General features: G+C 40.3%; 1 protein-coding gene and 1 pseudogene across 1 annotated transcript in view; one reads left to right on the top strand and one right to left on the bottom strand.

Annotated features, from left to right (window-relative positions):
• The window catches only part of LOC131899545 (periphilin-1-like), a 31,092-nt gene extending 19,375 nt beyond the window's left edge, over positions 1-11,717 (top strand). Inside the window, 2 exon segments of the mRNA XM_059251035.1 lie at positions 10,626-10,770; positions 10,772-11,717. Coding sequence (XP_059107018.1) covers positions 10,652-10,770; positions 10,772-11,717 — 1,065 coding nt within the window. The 5' untranslated portion in view covers positions 10,626-10,651.
• LOC131899547 (14-3-3 protein epsilon-like) lies at positions 8,565-9,342 on the bottom strand (annotated as a pseudogene).
• Positions 11,718-14,452: the final 2,735 nt, after the last annotated feature.

The raw sequence follows: 14,452 nt of genomic DNA, 5'->3' as shown, positions 1-14,452 counted from the left end.
CTTCTGCTATGGGACAGGAGAAAAGCCAAATTAATTAAGGGACTATTCTATTACTAATCTCAACTCTTTGATTCTATTCTGATTTTTAAACTTTTCTTAAAGTATGAAATTTATATCAAAATTTACAAGATTAATATATATATAGATATATACACATTTTAAACTTTGTTAAGATATGAATGGTCATATAGAGTACTAACTAATTCTAAAAAGCCGCATATATAGTCTTTGTTTTCGAGTCTCTTATCAGTTTTTTGCAGGAAATCACGGTCAGGCCTAACATCAACTGAAGTCTCCAGGAAGAAGATGGGGCCCCACAACAACAACAATTCCACGTGGACAATAATAACATCACTAAGCTGACAAACATCATCTACAGATCAGCTTTGAACTACAAAGTGCTCAGAGCAATTTTGAGAGAGCTAGCTGAGATGATCCAGTCTCAAAGACTACTTGAATAAGGATTTGAGATAAACCCTGAACTTTGGCATTATACACAGACTGGATAACGAAGGATATAGTTACCTTTCCTAGAATTTGACAATTAACCTAAAATTTTTCTTTCAGGATAAGGATAACTTCGCCCATACCCAGCAGGAAGCAATTTCAAGAATACGACGCCCACATTCCTAAGGAGGTGGTGTGGGGTGGTTGGTTTTTTTGGTCTTTTAGGTCTTTTAATGGGTTTTGGGTCTGGGATAATTTTCATTGATTAGGGGGGTTGGTTACAAGTTGTTGTAAAGGGTGAGGAAAAGGGCTAAGCAAAGGAGATTAGATTTAAGGATCTTATTAAAAAAAGAGAGAGAAAGAAAGAAAAAAAATGTAAATACTTTACATTGGATTGGATTGTTTTATATTGTATACAAATTATATATATTGAAATTGATATTATTAGAAAATGCTATATGTATATTTCTAATTGTACCGTTCATTTAACAATGTAATGGAATTTTCTAATCCTTGAATGTTGTTATTACCAACTATTAGGATATAAAGAAATGAAAGTTAGTAGTTAGACATTATAATAGAACTTGTAGTTATATTAGGTATGTTTTCAAGATTGAGTAGATATATTTTAGATAGACAGGTTATCTTCAAACCCTTCAGAGATCTACAGAATATGGCATTTAAAATGTTTTAGTAACTTAGAAAATTTTTCTTTTTTGTTATGTCTATGAGACATGTCGGCTCCTGACAGTACCAATCTACTTCAGAGAAAATATGGGCATTGAAAAAACTGTAATTGGAGTTAACTTTCATTGTAGCAAAAGTTAGCCACTGGACAACAAAGTATCCTCGAATCAACTGCTGACGAACAGGACAGACAAGACACGAAACAAAGGACTACTGATTCTTGTCAAAACAAGTGTGGTTATGGCTTTATCAAAAGGCATCTTCTGAGGCCAGGACAATATGGCACCATCCCTGAAGTGGCCTTCATAATCCGGGAAAGGTACAGTGCCCTTTTCTTCGAAGGCAGCTGAACAGGCAATGGGCCGATGGCTTCTGATGTGCAATGGGGAGGTAGCTGAAACAGTTATTCTTGAAGAGTAATTAAGCTCACACCTCTCAACAGAAGAATGGCATTTAATAGAGGGATGTGGAGAAGAACGGGATGCTGAAATGAAGCCACATACACACATAGCCAAGAAGAATGGACAGCTGAATTAAAAAAACATCAACAATTTCCAGAATTTAAAATCCTGAATCATGACATGAAACTAGTGGAATTCAGGTATTTCTGGTATATAGACTGCTCTCACCCAATGTGAGGTTGAACTGTTGACCTTGTGTACATTCTACTTCACAAATGAGTCTGTCAGATACGCTAAGCCTATAGGCTGAAGATGATGCCCCAACACTGCGGAGAAACCTCAGATGATTGTCCAGGCAGCTGGCTGTTTCTGTCAACTCACAAGTTTTTGGAAGTTGCTTGCATATACTTCCTGTTTTTATTTTTTTTGTTAGCTAATACTATTTTCTTCTTGGGTCTCTGAGGGAGTTGAAGATTAGTTAGTTATAGTTGACGATTAATTAGGATAGAAAGTGAATTAGATACAATAGAATAGATAATGGAATTATTTTCTCTGAATTTGTCAAATACAAATGAACTAGACATTGTTTAGGTATTTATTACTTGTATATATTGTATATAGTTATTGTACTTTTGTATATAGTTTTTCTTATGTTAGTTATAAGCTTTTTCTTTTTTCCTTTTTATTAAAATAGAAAAGGGGAAATATGGTGATATTTTATTTGTATTAAAATGTTATTTGTATGTTAATAAATAAAGTTGCCCGGGGGTCAGAGCTATTAGCAAGCCATAGGAAAGCAGGGCAGTGGTGGTGTATACTTGTAATCCCAGCACTTGGTATGCAGAGCTGGGTAAGTCTCTGTGTGTTCAGGGACACAGCCATTATTGGACACACATGCCTTTAATCTCAATACCAAGCAAGGAAAACCTGGAGGCCTATACAGACAGGCCGTGACGAGGCGGTCATGTGGTTGGGTTTACAACCAATGAGAAGGCAGAACAGGAACACTATATAAAGACATTAACACAGGGGTAGTGAGTTCGGAGAGGTAGGACCACTGCAGGAGGAAGGGTAAGGTTTTAGCTCTTAGCTCTGACCTCTTGGCTTTCTTCTTTGCATTGGTTCTGTGTTTCTTATTTAATAAGAAGGTTGGTTGCATCTACAATAGAGTACCAGCCTTTTGTGTCAGGGTGTGTGCTTAACTGCCTTCTAGTACATAGCATCTTTCTCCTCTTTCTTGTCTATTTCTTGTCTCTCTATATTGAAGAGACTGGAAAGTTGGAAGAGCTGCTGCAAGCCGCAAAAATACATGAAGAAGGATTTCAGCTGATTATGACAAGCTAATACCTGGAAGAAGCCAAGGGCCTTCCAGAGGTCAAGCTGAGGCTCAAGGAGTCTTGGTGATACTGGCTTTTGATTGTAAGCCATTTCCTGCTATAAATTTCTCGTGTGCTATTGTAGCTTTTCCATCATTCTTTGGGCACAATTTCCCCTCTATTAAAGGGATATTTAGATAACCTTCTGGGCAGTAACAGCCAGGATTCCTAATTTCAGGCCTTTCTGTAATTATTATCATAAGCAGCATCTGGCCAGGACCATCCCCAGATGGATGAAAATATCTTATCCGAGATACCTCTGTACTCTTTAAGAACAGAATTAAGCATCTAGACTATCTGTTTGAGAAGGCCTGGCAGATGTGCTAATTAAGTTTAACCTTCTCCTTTCCAAAATCTTACCTCTAGTTTTAGATCCACCCTTAAGAATTAACTCAGAACTAAGGGGTTCCAACTTACAGGTACATGTAGCTGTGATGAAAGTTGCCTAGTCAAGTTGCCTAGCGACCGAGCATGCTTGCCAGAAACTGTGGGAGCAGAGATATCTTGGAGAGATAAGGGTCAAAGGGATAAAAGGGCAGTTTTATTTTCAGAGAAGGACTAGATTTAAAAGAGAAAAGAGAATGGAAGAACTAGATGGGTAAGAACTGGAGAGGAACAAATTGAGATGGGAAAGAACTGGATTGAAGGGCTAGAAGAGAGTAATAGAGGAACGAGATGGAAGATGAGGAAGAGCCAGATGGGGAAGAACAAGATGAGGAGGAACAAGATGAGAAAGAAGGAGATGGGAGAGGAGCTGAAATGGGGAAGAACTAGATGGATGAGGACCTAGATGGGGCGGAACTAAGATGAGAGAATTAAGAGAGAGCTTAGAGGTCAGCAGGTAAATGTAGAGAGAAATCAGGCAAGAAAGGAGCTAGGCATGAGAGCAGAACTGAAGCTGTGTAGACAGAATTTTATCCCAGAGGAATAAGGTAGACAGACAAAAGAGCTCGATGTACTTAGATTCTTTGCCCCAAAATAATTCTCGCCATTCATAGCTTCTCTTATGGGCCCCTGGGAAGACGATTATTAAGGCTGGTCCTTAGTAATATTCAAGAAAAAGCATTTCCAATCTCGTTGACATTTTGTTAATAAGACAGGAGACATACAAAGTAAACAGAAAGCAGAAGTATTTAATTTTTTTTAGTATTGACTGAAATGTTTAGCTTTTAGAGAGGCAACATTCAAATTCTCACCTAACTATTCTACTTCAGTGAATCAGCCATTTGAAACAACTCTCTCCCTCTCTCACTCACTCTCTTCAGGAATACTGTCATCTGCTTTAAGCTTTCCATCTCTTTAGAAATTCTCTCTTCACTATTTCATAATCTCAGCTACTCTCTGATATTTATTAAACTTAGGAAGTCTTCACTGGATGTGTTGCATACTCTAGACTTGTTATGGACAAGGTGTAGATAGCAATCTATTTGTCCTTTTGTCTATGCTTGTTCTCTGGAGCCAGAGATATCTATATATCTTCTCTTGTTGCAGGATATTCAATCACACTGTGACACTCTTAGACTATGTTAATAGTGTTAACGTTGAATGAGGGGGTGGAACCAGTGGCTAACTGACTGGAATTAGCCATAGAGAAGCCAGGAGTACAGATAGGGAAGTTGGACAGGAAGGAGGAGGGAGGGACTTGGAACTCAAGAGCTCTCTTTGACCTGGGACATGTGGATAGAAGGTGTACTGGGTGGGTCTCTGGTAAGAAAGAGAAGGTCAGTTGGTCACTCCTCCTGTGCTTCTTTGATCCATAAGGTTTTGACCCAATATCTGATCCTCGAGTTTTCATTGGTAATGGACCCATTTAGCAAAACACAATATTCTCTTATCATTTCAAGATTTTTTGTGCTTATGGTAATACATTTTTTATAATCATTTATTCCTTCAACAAAATATCGTAAGTACTCACTATGTGTTCTACTATCTTTAAAATGTTGAGGTTATTTAAATCATCTTAATTTTCCAGAAAGTATATACTTTTCCCTATTTGCCTGGTCTTTACTCGTATGTTTAAACATTTTGTTTTCATTAAGCTATATTTAACTACAGTTTATGTTTCATATCTAATAATTCTAATGTATAATGATCCACTAGCCTAAATTTTCTATTGTCTTTTTCAGTCTTGTTTCCTAAATTGGGTAAGAATTTTTTTTTTTTTTTTTTTTTTTTTGGTTTTTCAAGACAGGGTTTCTCTGTGTAGCTTTGCGCCTTTCCTGGAACTCGCTTTGGAGACCAGGCTGGCCTCGAACTCACTGAGATCCGCCTGCCTCTGCCTCCCAAGTGCTGGGACTAAAGGCGTGCGCCACCACTGCCCGGCTAAGAATTTTTGTATATATAACATTATCATTTCTCAGAAAAAATTCAATGGAATGTTTGAGAGCTGAGAGAAAGGACATTCCTCTAAATGATTTGAGTTTTCTTCTGTGAGTCTGGAATCTATATGAATTAAATTCTTGGTTTGAGGTTTTGTGGCACAATTAAGTTAGTGTGAATTAGACTTACTCATATGTGTACCTCTTTGTGGTTATGAATTCTGAGGCTTTATTTTTGTACTCACTAAAAAGGTTGATACTAGCAAATTTACCTGTAGTTCTCCAGGCTTCTCTCTTGGGGTTGGATTGTCCATGAGGGTTTACTTCTTAGTTTGCCTTATGCTGGAGTAAATTTTCCTGTCCTAGTCTCATGGGGGATCTTCTGTTGGGCTTTGAAGCCCTTGAATTTCCCCATGATTCTGAGAGTTAACTCAATCTCACCCAATTCTCTTGGAAGCTAGTCAGTTGAAGTTCTCAGAGATTTTACCATCATTCATTGCTTAGCCTAAATATTCTTTTGTTTTGTCAGTAAGCAGGTATCGGTGGAGACTTTAGGTTATTTTTTAGAATTTTTATGTTTTGCATTTGAAGGTTTATCCAGGTCATCTAATTCTCTATCAAGACCATTGTTCTTTTTTAATCCATCAGGACACTGTTGGTTTTAGACTGCATCACCATAAGATTCACCTTGTTTGAAGTCTCACTCTGAAATATCCACCCTTAATATTTTCATCAAGAAAGATCTCATTAAAGGGAGATTGATTTAACTCATCCTGTTCTGTGACAAGAGTAATTCAATAGACACAAGTACATTAATAAGTTTTGATTTATTGGCTAAATATCAAATTACCTGACATTGTTATTCAGCAAACAGGAGTATCATAAACTCATATTAGCAAAGTTTTTATAGACTCAAAAGAAGACAAATATCAGATTTCAGAAGCTTTCTGGTTGTAGCGACGCCCGCGTTACTACCCATTCACCATGTCCCAGCGAGAGGCTGAGGATTAAAAAGAGAGACAAGACAGAGGGTCATTCCTCTCAGTAGAATGCCCCCTATTGAAGGAGGGAGGAAGCCTTAAATACAGACTTACAGTACAGTGGAAGAACCTGGGAGGGCAAAAGTAGGCTACAGGTGTTTTACATTCTAGCATTCCACCAATATGCAGGAATGAAACCGGCAGGGAATTAGCATAGGGAGGACATCTGATCAAGGTCAGCAAGCAAGGTAACAGCTCCCCAAAAACGGGGGCCAGGGCCCAACATCTGGTTACTGTGTTCCAAATTAATTTCTGTCTTTTCTAGGTAAAACAAAACAAAACAAAACAAAAGCCCCCTATAAAAAACCCAAACCCAAAACAAAACAAAAAATAAGGTCAATGTTGGAAAAATCAGTCTGAATTCTAATCAATGAAAGTATCTGAACTCAACTCTGAACTCTGGATTCCTATTCCATTGTTTATACTACTTTGCATCTGAGGCAGTCTGTGGGAATTGCTTCATCCGCCATGTGGGTCCCAGGGATTGAACTCAGGTCATGAGGCTTGGCAGCAGGTGGGGGATTTGTAGCTTAAGTTTTTCTGCCTGGCCCACAGTCAGGGCAAATCTCTCTCACCTGCCAGTCCCACAGCCACTCAGACCCGACCAAGTAAACACAGAGACTTATATTGGTTACAAACTGTATGGCCGTGGCAGGCTTCTTGCTAACTGTTCTTAAGCTTAAATTAATCCATTTCTATAAGTCTATACCTTTCCACATGGCTCGTGGCTTACCGGCATCTTCACATGCTATTTGTCATCATGGTGGCTGGCAGTGTCTCTCTGACTCAGCCTTCCACTTCCCAGCTTTATTCTCCTCCTTGTCCCGCCTACACTTCCTGCCTAGCCAATGGCCAATCAGTGTTTTATTTATTGACTAATTAGCAACACACTTGACAAACAGACCATCCCACAGCAGGGATTGTGTGCCCAGCTCCCACTTCCATGCTGGGATTTGGTCTGCCTTGGGCTTGCACAGGTTTGTTTTCTTTTTCAAAGTGTTGCACTTTGTGTGAGTTCATATGTGCATCTGCCCTACTGTGTCCAGATGTTCCTTGTATTCCTCTACCACCTCAGATTATTATACTCTTTCTTTGTCCTCTTCCTCAATGATCTCTGAACTTTGTGAGGGTAGGATGAGGTACATAGGTTCCCTTTAGGGCTGAGCATTCTTCTGTCTCTTATTCTCTGCACCTTGGCCAGTTGTGGGCCACGATGTTAACCACCATTTACTGTAAATCAAAGCTCCTTAGATGAGGGATAAGAGATACATTATTCTACGGCTCTAATGATAAGTCAGTTTAATACGATGTCCATTTAGCAGCATGATAGTGGTAAGTTCTCCCCTAGGGCCTATGACTGCTAGCTGTATGTTCTTGGTCTGATAACTGTGCTAGTATGGGTTTCATCTTGTGGAGAGGAACTCAAATCCAATCTAAAATGGTTGGTTACACCAATACTGTTTGAGCTACTATTACACCAATGGCCATGTGTTAGGCTGATCATTGTTGTGGCTCATAGGTTTCATAGATAGGTGTGACTGATGATTACTGCTCTCCTTTGGTAGCTTGCATAGCACCTTCCAGCACATGAAAAGTAGCCAGCAGGGATGAAACATTTAGGTCATTACCAACTTGATTCTGCCATGTTCTATGACTCAAATATGGGTATCTTCAGCAATAGGGTTAGTGAAAATAAAAGACCACATTGTTATGACATTACGATTTTTTCCTATTATATAAATTAATTTTAATTCATTTTACATTTTCAATATTTTAAATAAATATTTTATAAGCTTGTATTTTAAGGTACTTTAATTTTTGCACTAGTGAAATTTATTAGAATATTATGATTTTTTGCTATTATATAAATTAATTTTAAAAATTCATTTTACATTTGCCTCTATCGTGCGATTAATCTTTCTTAGATGCATCACCTAGAAGTCTAATGGCTTTCAAACATCATTTCCATTTCTAATGATGATGTTGCTGCCTGTGGCTGGAGCAATACAGTAATGCTGAAACAGCCTCTATGCAGTCCATTTAGTGTTATAAAGAACCTAAAAGCTGGGACCAGTAAAATCCACAGAAATTCACTCTTGCCTTTAAGAACTTCTGAAAACTGTTTTTTGTTTTAAAAAAGGGGGAGGGGAGAAAAAAAAGAAAAACAACAGGGCAGGAACCTAAATTCTGAGACCAAATATGAAAGTCAAATTTGCTGGTTCTCAGTGACAATGGGGAACTTCCCAGGGAAGCGGAGAGGAGGGAGGGTGGTCAGAGATGTGTTCTCTTGTTGGCTTTATTGTGTCTCACTGATTTTTACCTTCCACATACTGCAGCACTTCTTTATTCTGCTCTTCACCATCGCCCTGCATGTCTGAGGTCCAGAGCGTCAGGTTATCAGGTAGCAGCTGCATGAAAAGCGTAGAGTCCTTATAGCTTTCTTCACTCAGTGTGTCCAGTTCTGCAATGGCGTCATCAAAAGCTGCTTTTGCCAACCTACAGGCATGGTCGGGGTAATTAAGAATTTTATAGTGGAACATGGAAAAGTTGAGAGCAAGACCTAAACAAATGGGGTGCTTTGGAGGGGGTTCTGTCATGGTGATTGCACTAGCAGCTTAGTAACCCATGAGGGTGTTTTCTGCAGCCTCCTTCCTGTCGTTTCCTGTGGCAAACTCGGCCAGATACCTGTGGTAGGCCCCTTTCATTTATAATAGAAAACCTTGGACTCACCAGTTTTAGCTGCTGGACTGAGGTGTTTGTCCAGTACATCCAGGATGTCACAACAGATTAACTTGATCTCAGTTTTAACCATTTGCTGGTACTTCCGAATCATCTTTAGTTAGTCCTCTCCTCCCTTGTTTTCTTCCTTCTCTTCAATGCTGCTGATTATTCTCTAGGTTGCTCTTCTGGCTCCAATCACATTTTTATATGCAGCAGATATAAGGTTTCCTTCTTCAACTGTCAGCTCCACGTCCATCCCTGCTGCTTTCTTCATTGATTCCATCATTTCATCATTTCGCCAGGCCTGCTCTACCAGCTTTGCCTGGTACACCAGGTCCTCCAAATCATCCATAGTGGCAGCGGCTCCAGCAGGGTATGCACAAAGGATGGAAGCAGATAACTTCAACTCTCAGCTTCTCGCTCCTAGACGGAGCAGTAAAAATGGCGGTGCTTCGTATATTTATGTCTTACTTAATTTTTAAAATTTTAGAAATGAAAATACAATCACATCCTTTCCTTTTCTGTTTAATTTCATTCCATATCCTCTCCTCCTGGGTGCCTCTCAAATTTATGATCTCTATTCCTTAATTTTCACACACACACACACACACACACACACACACACAAACACGCAAATATATAAATACAATCTTCTGAGTCTATTTAATGTTGCTTGTATATGTATATGATTTCAGAACTGACCACTTGATATTGGGAACCAGTTAAAAGGATCATCCCTGGGGAAGACTAATTCTTTAGCAGCTGTGGTTCTTTTTTTTTTTTCTTTGTTTACAAAGTTTTTTTTGTTTATTTTTATTTTTATTTTTTTTTTTTTTGGTTTTTTGAGACAGGGTTTCTCTGTGTAGCTTTGCGCCTTTCCTGGAACTTACTTTGCAGACCAGGCTGGCCTCGAACTCACAGAGATCCGCCTGCCTCTGCCTCCCGAGTGCTGGGATTAAAGGCTTGTGCCACCACTGCCCGGCAGCCTGGGGTTCTTTGTTTAGGGGTGGAACCTTGTGAGATTTCCCGCTTTCAACTTAGCATATTGATTGGTATTGTCCCTGTTCAGTTTTTCTTTAGGCAATCATATTGTTGAAATATCGTGAAGCTTCCCTTTCATTACTGGTTCCTACAATCTTTCCTCCTCCTCTTAATGATGCTCCCTGCACCTTAGGCACAGGAGTTGTGGAATATATATTGGGGCTAGATGCCCCACTAACACTTGTCCTCTGAATTTGAGTGGTTGTCGTTTACTGCAGTGGTCTCTCTCTGTTGCAAAGAGAAGCATTTTTGGTGAGGGGTGAGAGCGACACTTATTTGTAGTAAGTGGAATTCACTTAGGAATTGTACTTTTTTAGTCAAGTGGTAGTACTGCATTCTCCTCTAGGACGCATGACCTCACTAGCCCCAGCTAATTTCCTAGCTTTCAAGCACCTGGCATGATTTCCCTGCTGTTGAGTGGTCCTAAGTCTAATTAGAGAGCTGTTGGTGGGGTTTCAGCAGCAGCGGTGGAACGTGCCTGTTGGAGAGTTCCAAGGACGAATTTTTAGACAATAACAGATTCTTGAACTGAGCCATGAGTATGGTTAGAAATTGAAAGTGAACAGGAACGGAAGTACACATTTCTGTTGGCAGAAGTCCAGTGGCTTCCACGAGATGAGATGTGGTCTGAAGGATGGTGTGACTACAAGCGACTTCCAGGAAATCAAGCACAGGGATGGTATCACTACAAGCGACTTCCACGAAAACAAGCACCTCCTTGGCACCATCCCAGTGATGGCAACTGTTGTGCCAAAGAGACCGCCTCTGGGAGACAAGAGATCATCTCTGCTAGCCAGACCCGATGAAGGAGGCTACAGTAGATACTACTGTCACGTGGATTACCAAAAATGGGATGAAGGCCGCTGTTTTTCTCAGAATCCAAGTAATGGTCCACCCTACAAAAGAGGCCCTTATGGCTCCCGATGGTCAAGAGATGAGTATGCCACAAGCCGACAGCCTGAATACAGGGCCATGATAAACGATTTTAGAAGAAGACTTTTCTATTCTTCCCATTATTCAAGACAAGGATCTCCCCATAAATGGGGCGCTCCTTTTTGGAGAGAATCACGTGTGGGCGGGAAGGACTCCCTACACAGCAGATTTGGCTCCAGTCTCAGCAGTAGAAGCAGGATGCGCTCCTTCCATCAGTCTCGACATCGATGTAAAGAGAGAGCCATCCAGTTTTTGAAAACATCAAGAGATACTGTGCCTTCAGGTTCTTCATCCAAGGTGTTAAAAAGCCCCAGCCGGCTGACTGAGAAGGAACAGGCTGATGCTGCAAGCAAGTGGGCTAATGAAAATCCCAAGAAGTCAGAAGAAAATCACTTGGCTGAAATGTCCGAGTTTGAGACGGGATCCCAGGCTCCGTTATGTATCAACCAGACAGAAGAACCCGAGTCCAACACAACAGCTGGCACAGAATTGTGTGAAGACAGCCAGCTTAGCAGTCGCTCAAAAGTGATTGCATCAAAAATCACGGAGATTGAGAAGGTTTACCGACAAGTCTGTGAAACTTTCGGGATGGTGGTGGAAAGGCTGGTTGAAAAGGATCGTTCCTTAGAAAAATCTATACAGTTTGCAATGAAGCAGACTTTGCATGAAATAGGTGAACAACATGTTGAAGAACTCAAGCATTTCATTATGGAGTATGATAATTCTACTCCAGATTTTGGAGGCCCTTTTTGAGAAGAATTAGGGCTCAGTTCAAACAAATTTTTAAAGCTTCTAGATTTTTCCCTTTGGACTTTTGAAATCCTTACTATTTTGTGATGAAGAGAAATACTTTATGATAACTGACCCCGTTGCTAGTATCAAATAAACATCTACAATAGTTTTTAAAGTCTCTTAATTAGAATGTTTTCCCTATGTGTAGAATCGTCTAATCCATCTTAATACATCCCCTCCCTTCCAAAAATGATGTTCAATTAATTTTTTAATGTTTGAAAAGGCAGTTCTGGAGAGCAGCTCTCTGTACTTAACTCATGATCAATAGTCTTCCATGATGTGCTGGTCTCCGGGGTATAATTTGTAGTTAGAGATCATTCCAGGTTGCATCATAGGCATTGTTAGCATTTTGAGTTGAGTTTCACTTGTTGCCTGCTTTTTTTCTGCTTTGCAACTTTCAGTGGTGTCAAAATATGCTGTCTTAAGGAAGTAGAACTTAGCTGTCTTGCAATATTTGCTTTGAGAATAATTCTTCTTTTGTATAGGAAAGAAGCACTTAAAAAATCTCTAAAGGACACATTGAAACAAAACCTTCCTCTCAAGTCATTGAACATAGTTTGTCCCTTCTATGAAGTGAGGCTCCTAACTGCTCTCTCTGAACAACATTATAGATAAGACCGATAGGAGGGGGTAACTTGAGACAAAGATGCATTTTAATTTGAAATTTCTCAGAAACTCTTCTGGTAGTGATAAAAAAATTAGACTATACAACAACCTGGAGTTTTGTTTTAGGCCTGTTCTTTATTAAAGAGGGACCTGACAAGGAGCTCATGATTGGGATAAAATGATAGATTTCTTGGTTAGTTTCCGTGATCTTAGTTCTGTAGACTTAGAGAATCTCCCTCTTCACATGTGTTATCATAGAAACAAGGCAGAATAAGGCATCACACCACAGGGAATGTGCTCTAAAAAGGCAGTTCATGAGCTAGGAAACAAGGAGGACCCTTAGAGAGACACATGGATCACCTTGGGAAGGAGAAACAGAGGATATCTACATGAGTAAACTGGGGGTGAGGGGGGCAGTGGGGGAAGGGTTTGGGGATTGAGAACATGGTTAACCTAGGGAACTTGGAGTGGGAGAGTAATGAAAGAGATGTCTGGATAGAGGGTGTCATTATGGGTCTAGGGAAAAACCTGGTGCTAGGGGAATTTCCAGGAATCCACAAGGATGACCCCAGAATAAACTACTAGCAATAGTGGAGAAGGTGCCTGAACTGGCGTAACCTGGTTATCAGATCGATAAATATCCTGTCATCATAGAGCCTTCATCCAGTAACTGATGGAAGCAGGTAAAGAAATCCACAACCAAGAACCAGGCCGAGCTCCAGGAGGCAGTTGAGAGAGGGAATAAGAATGAGGAAGACGGGGTCAGGATCATGATGGGGAAATCTACAGAGACAACTGGACCAAGTTCGTGGAAACTCACGAACTTTAGACCAACAGCTGTGGAGCCCTCATGGGACTATACTACCCTCTGCATGCGGGAGAAACTTGGTCTCTTTGAGGTGCCCCTGGCAGTGGGATCTATCCCTGGTGCATGATCTGGCTTTCTGGATCCCATTACCTATGGTGGGACAACTTGCTCACCCTTGACGCATGGTGGAGGAGCTTGGTCCTGACTCAACTGAATGTACCAGGCTTTCCTGTTCCCACATAGAAGGACTAACCCTTTTGGAGGAGAGGATGGGGCATTGTGGGGGAAGGAGGAAGGAGATGCAGTAGAGATGAGATGGTGATCTGTGGTTGGTATGTAAAATGAATTAAAAAATTAAAAAATAAGCCATTTCGTGTACCCAGGATAAGATCTGTTCCCATTGCTAGGGGATGGGATGAGGAGAACTTGGGGGAAGCGGGAGAAGGGGAGGGAGGAAGAACTGGGGTTGGTAAGTAAAATGAATACTAAAATGTATATAAAAATTAAAATAAAAAAAGAAACATGGCAGAAGACAGCAAGGCCAGCAGAGCTCCCCTCAACTTGTAAGTGAGTCAGTGAACAAGCGAAGAGAAAATTAGGACACTCCACTCACTTCTTGATCCTTCCCTGCATAGCACTGAACCACAATATACAATTTGTGACAATAGGTACATTAAAATCACGGTTTTAATTACTTCCCAATTTTTTTATCTCCTTTTTTTGAGTCAAAGTTTTATAGTCTACTCTTAGCTAGAATGAAAACCATTGTGTAGACCAGGCTGGCCTCAGACTCACAGAGATCCCCCTGCCTCTGCCTCCTGCATGCTGGGATTAAACACATGTGCTACCATCCTCAGTATTCTGTTCGTTATGGCCAAGATGTAACAGTTGATGGTGCATACTTGTAGGCAGATTTTTTTTTTCCTTTGGGCCTCCACCTCACAATTTAAAAAATGACATAGAGACATACTATTAATTATGAAAAACTCAGCCTATAGCTTATGCTTGTCCCACTAGCTCCTATAACTTAATTAACCCATTTATGTCAATCTATGTTTTGCCTCATGGCTTTTTACCTCTCTTCCTTCTTGCACCTCCTCTTTCCTCTCCATGTCCCCTGGTGTCTGTGACACACCTAGATGCATCTCTCTTCCTCACTTTTTGCCCCGAAGTCCTGTCTAACCTCTTTCTGCCTAGCTATTGGCCATTCAGCTCTTTATTAAAGATATCAGAAGGCGCCTTGGCAAAGACACATCTTCACAGTGTACAAAACAATTATTCC

Source organism: Peromyscus eremicus, chromosome X (assembly GCF_949786415.1).
Source record: "Peromyscus eremicus chromosome X, PerEre_H2_v1, whole genome shotgun sequence".
In the NCBI taxonomy this organism is placed as follows: Eukaryota; Metazoa; Chordata; class Mammalia; order Rodentia; family Cricetidae; genus Peromyscus; species Peromyscus eremicus.
This window is presented reverse-complemented; position numbering and strand designations above follow the sequence as displayed.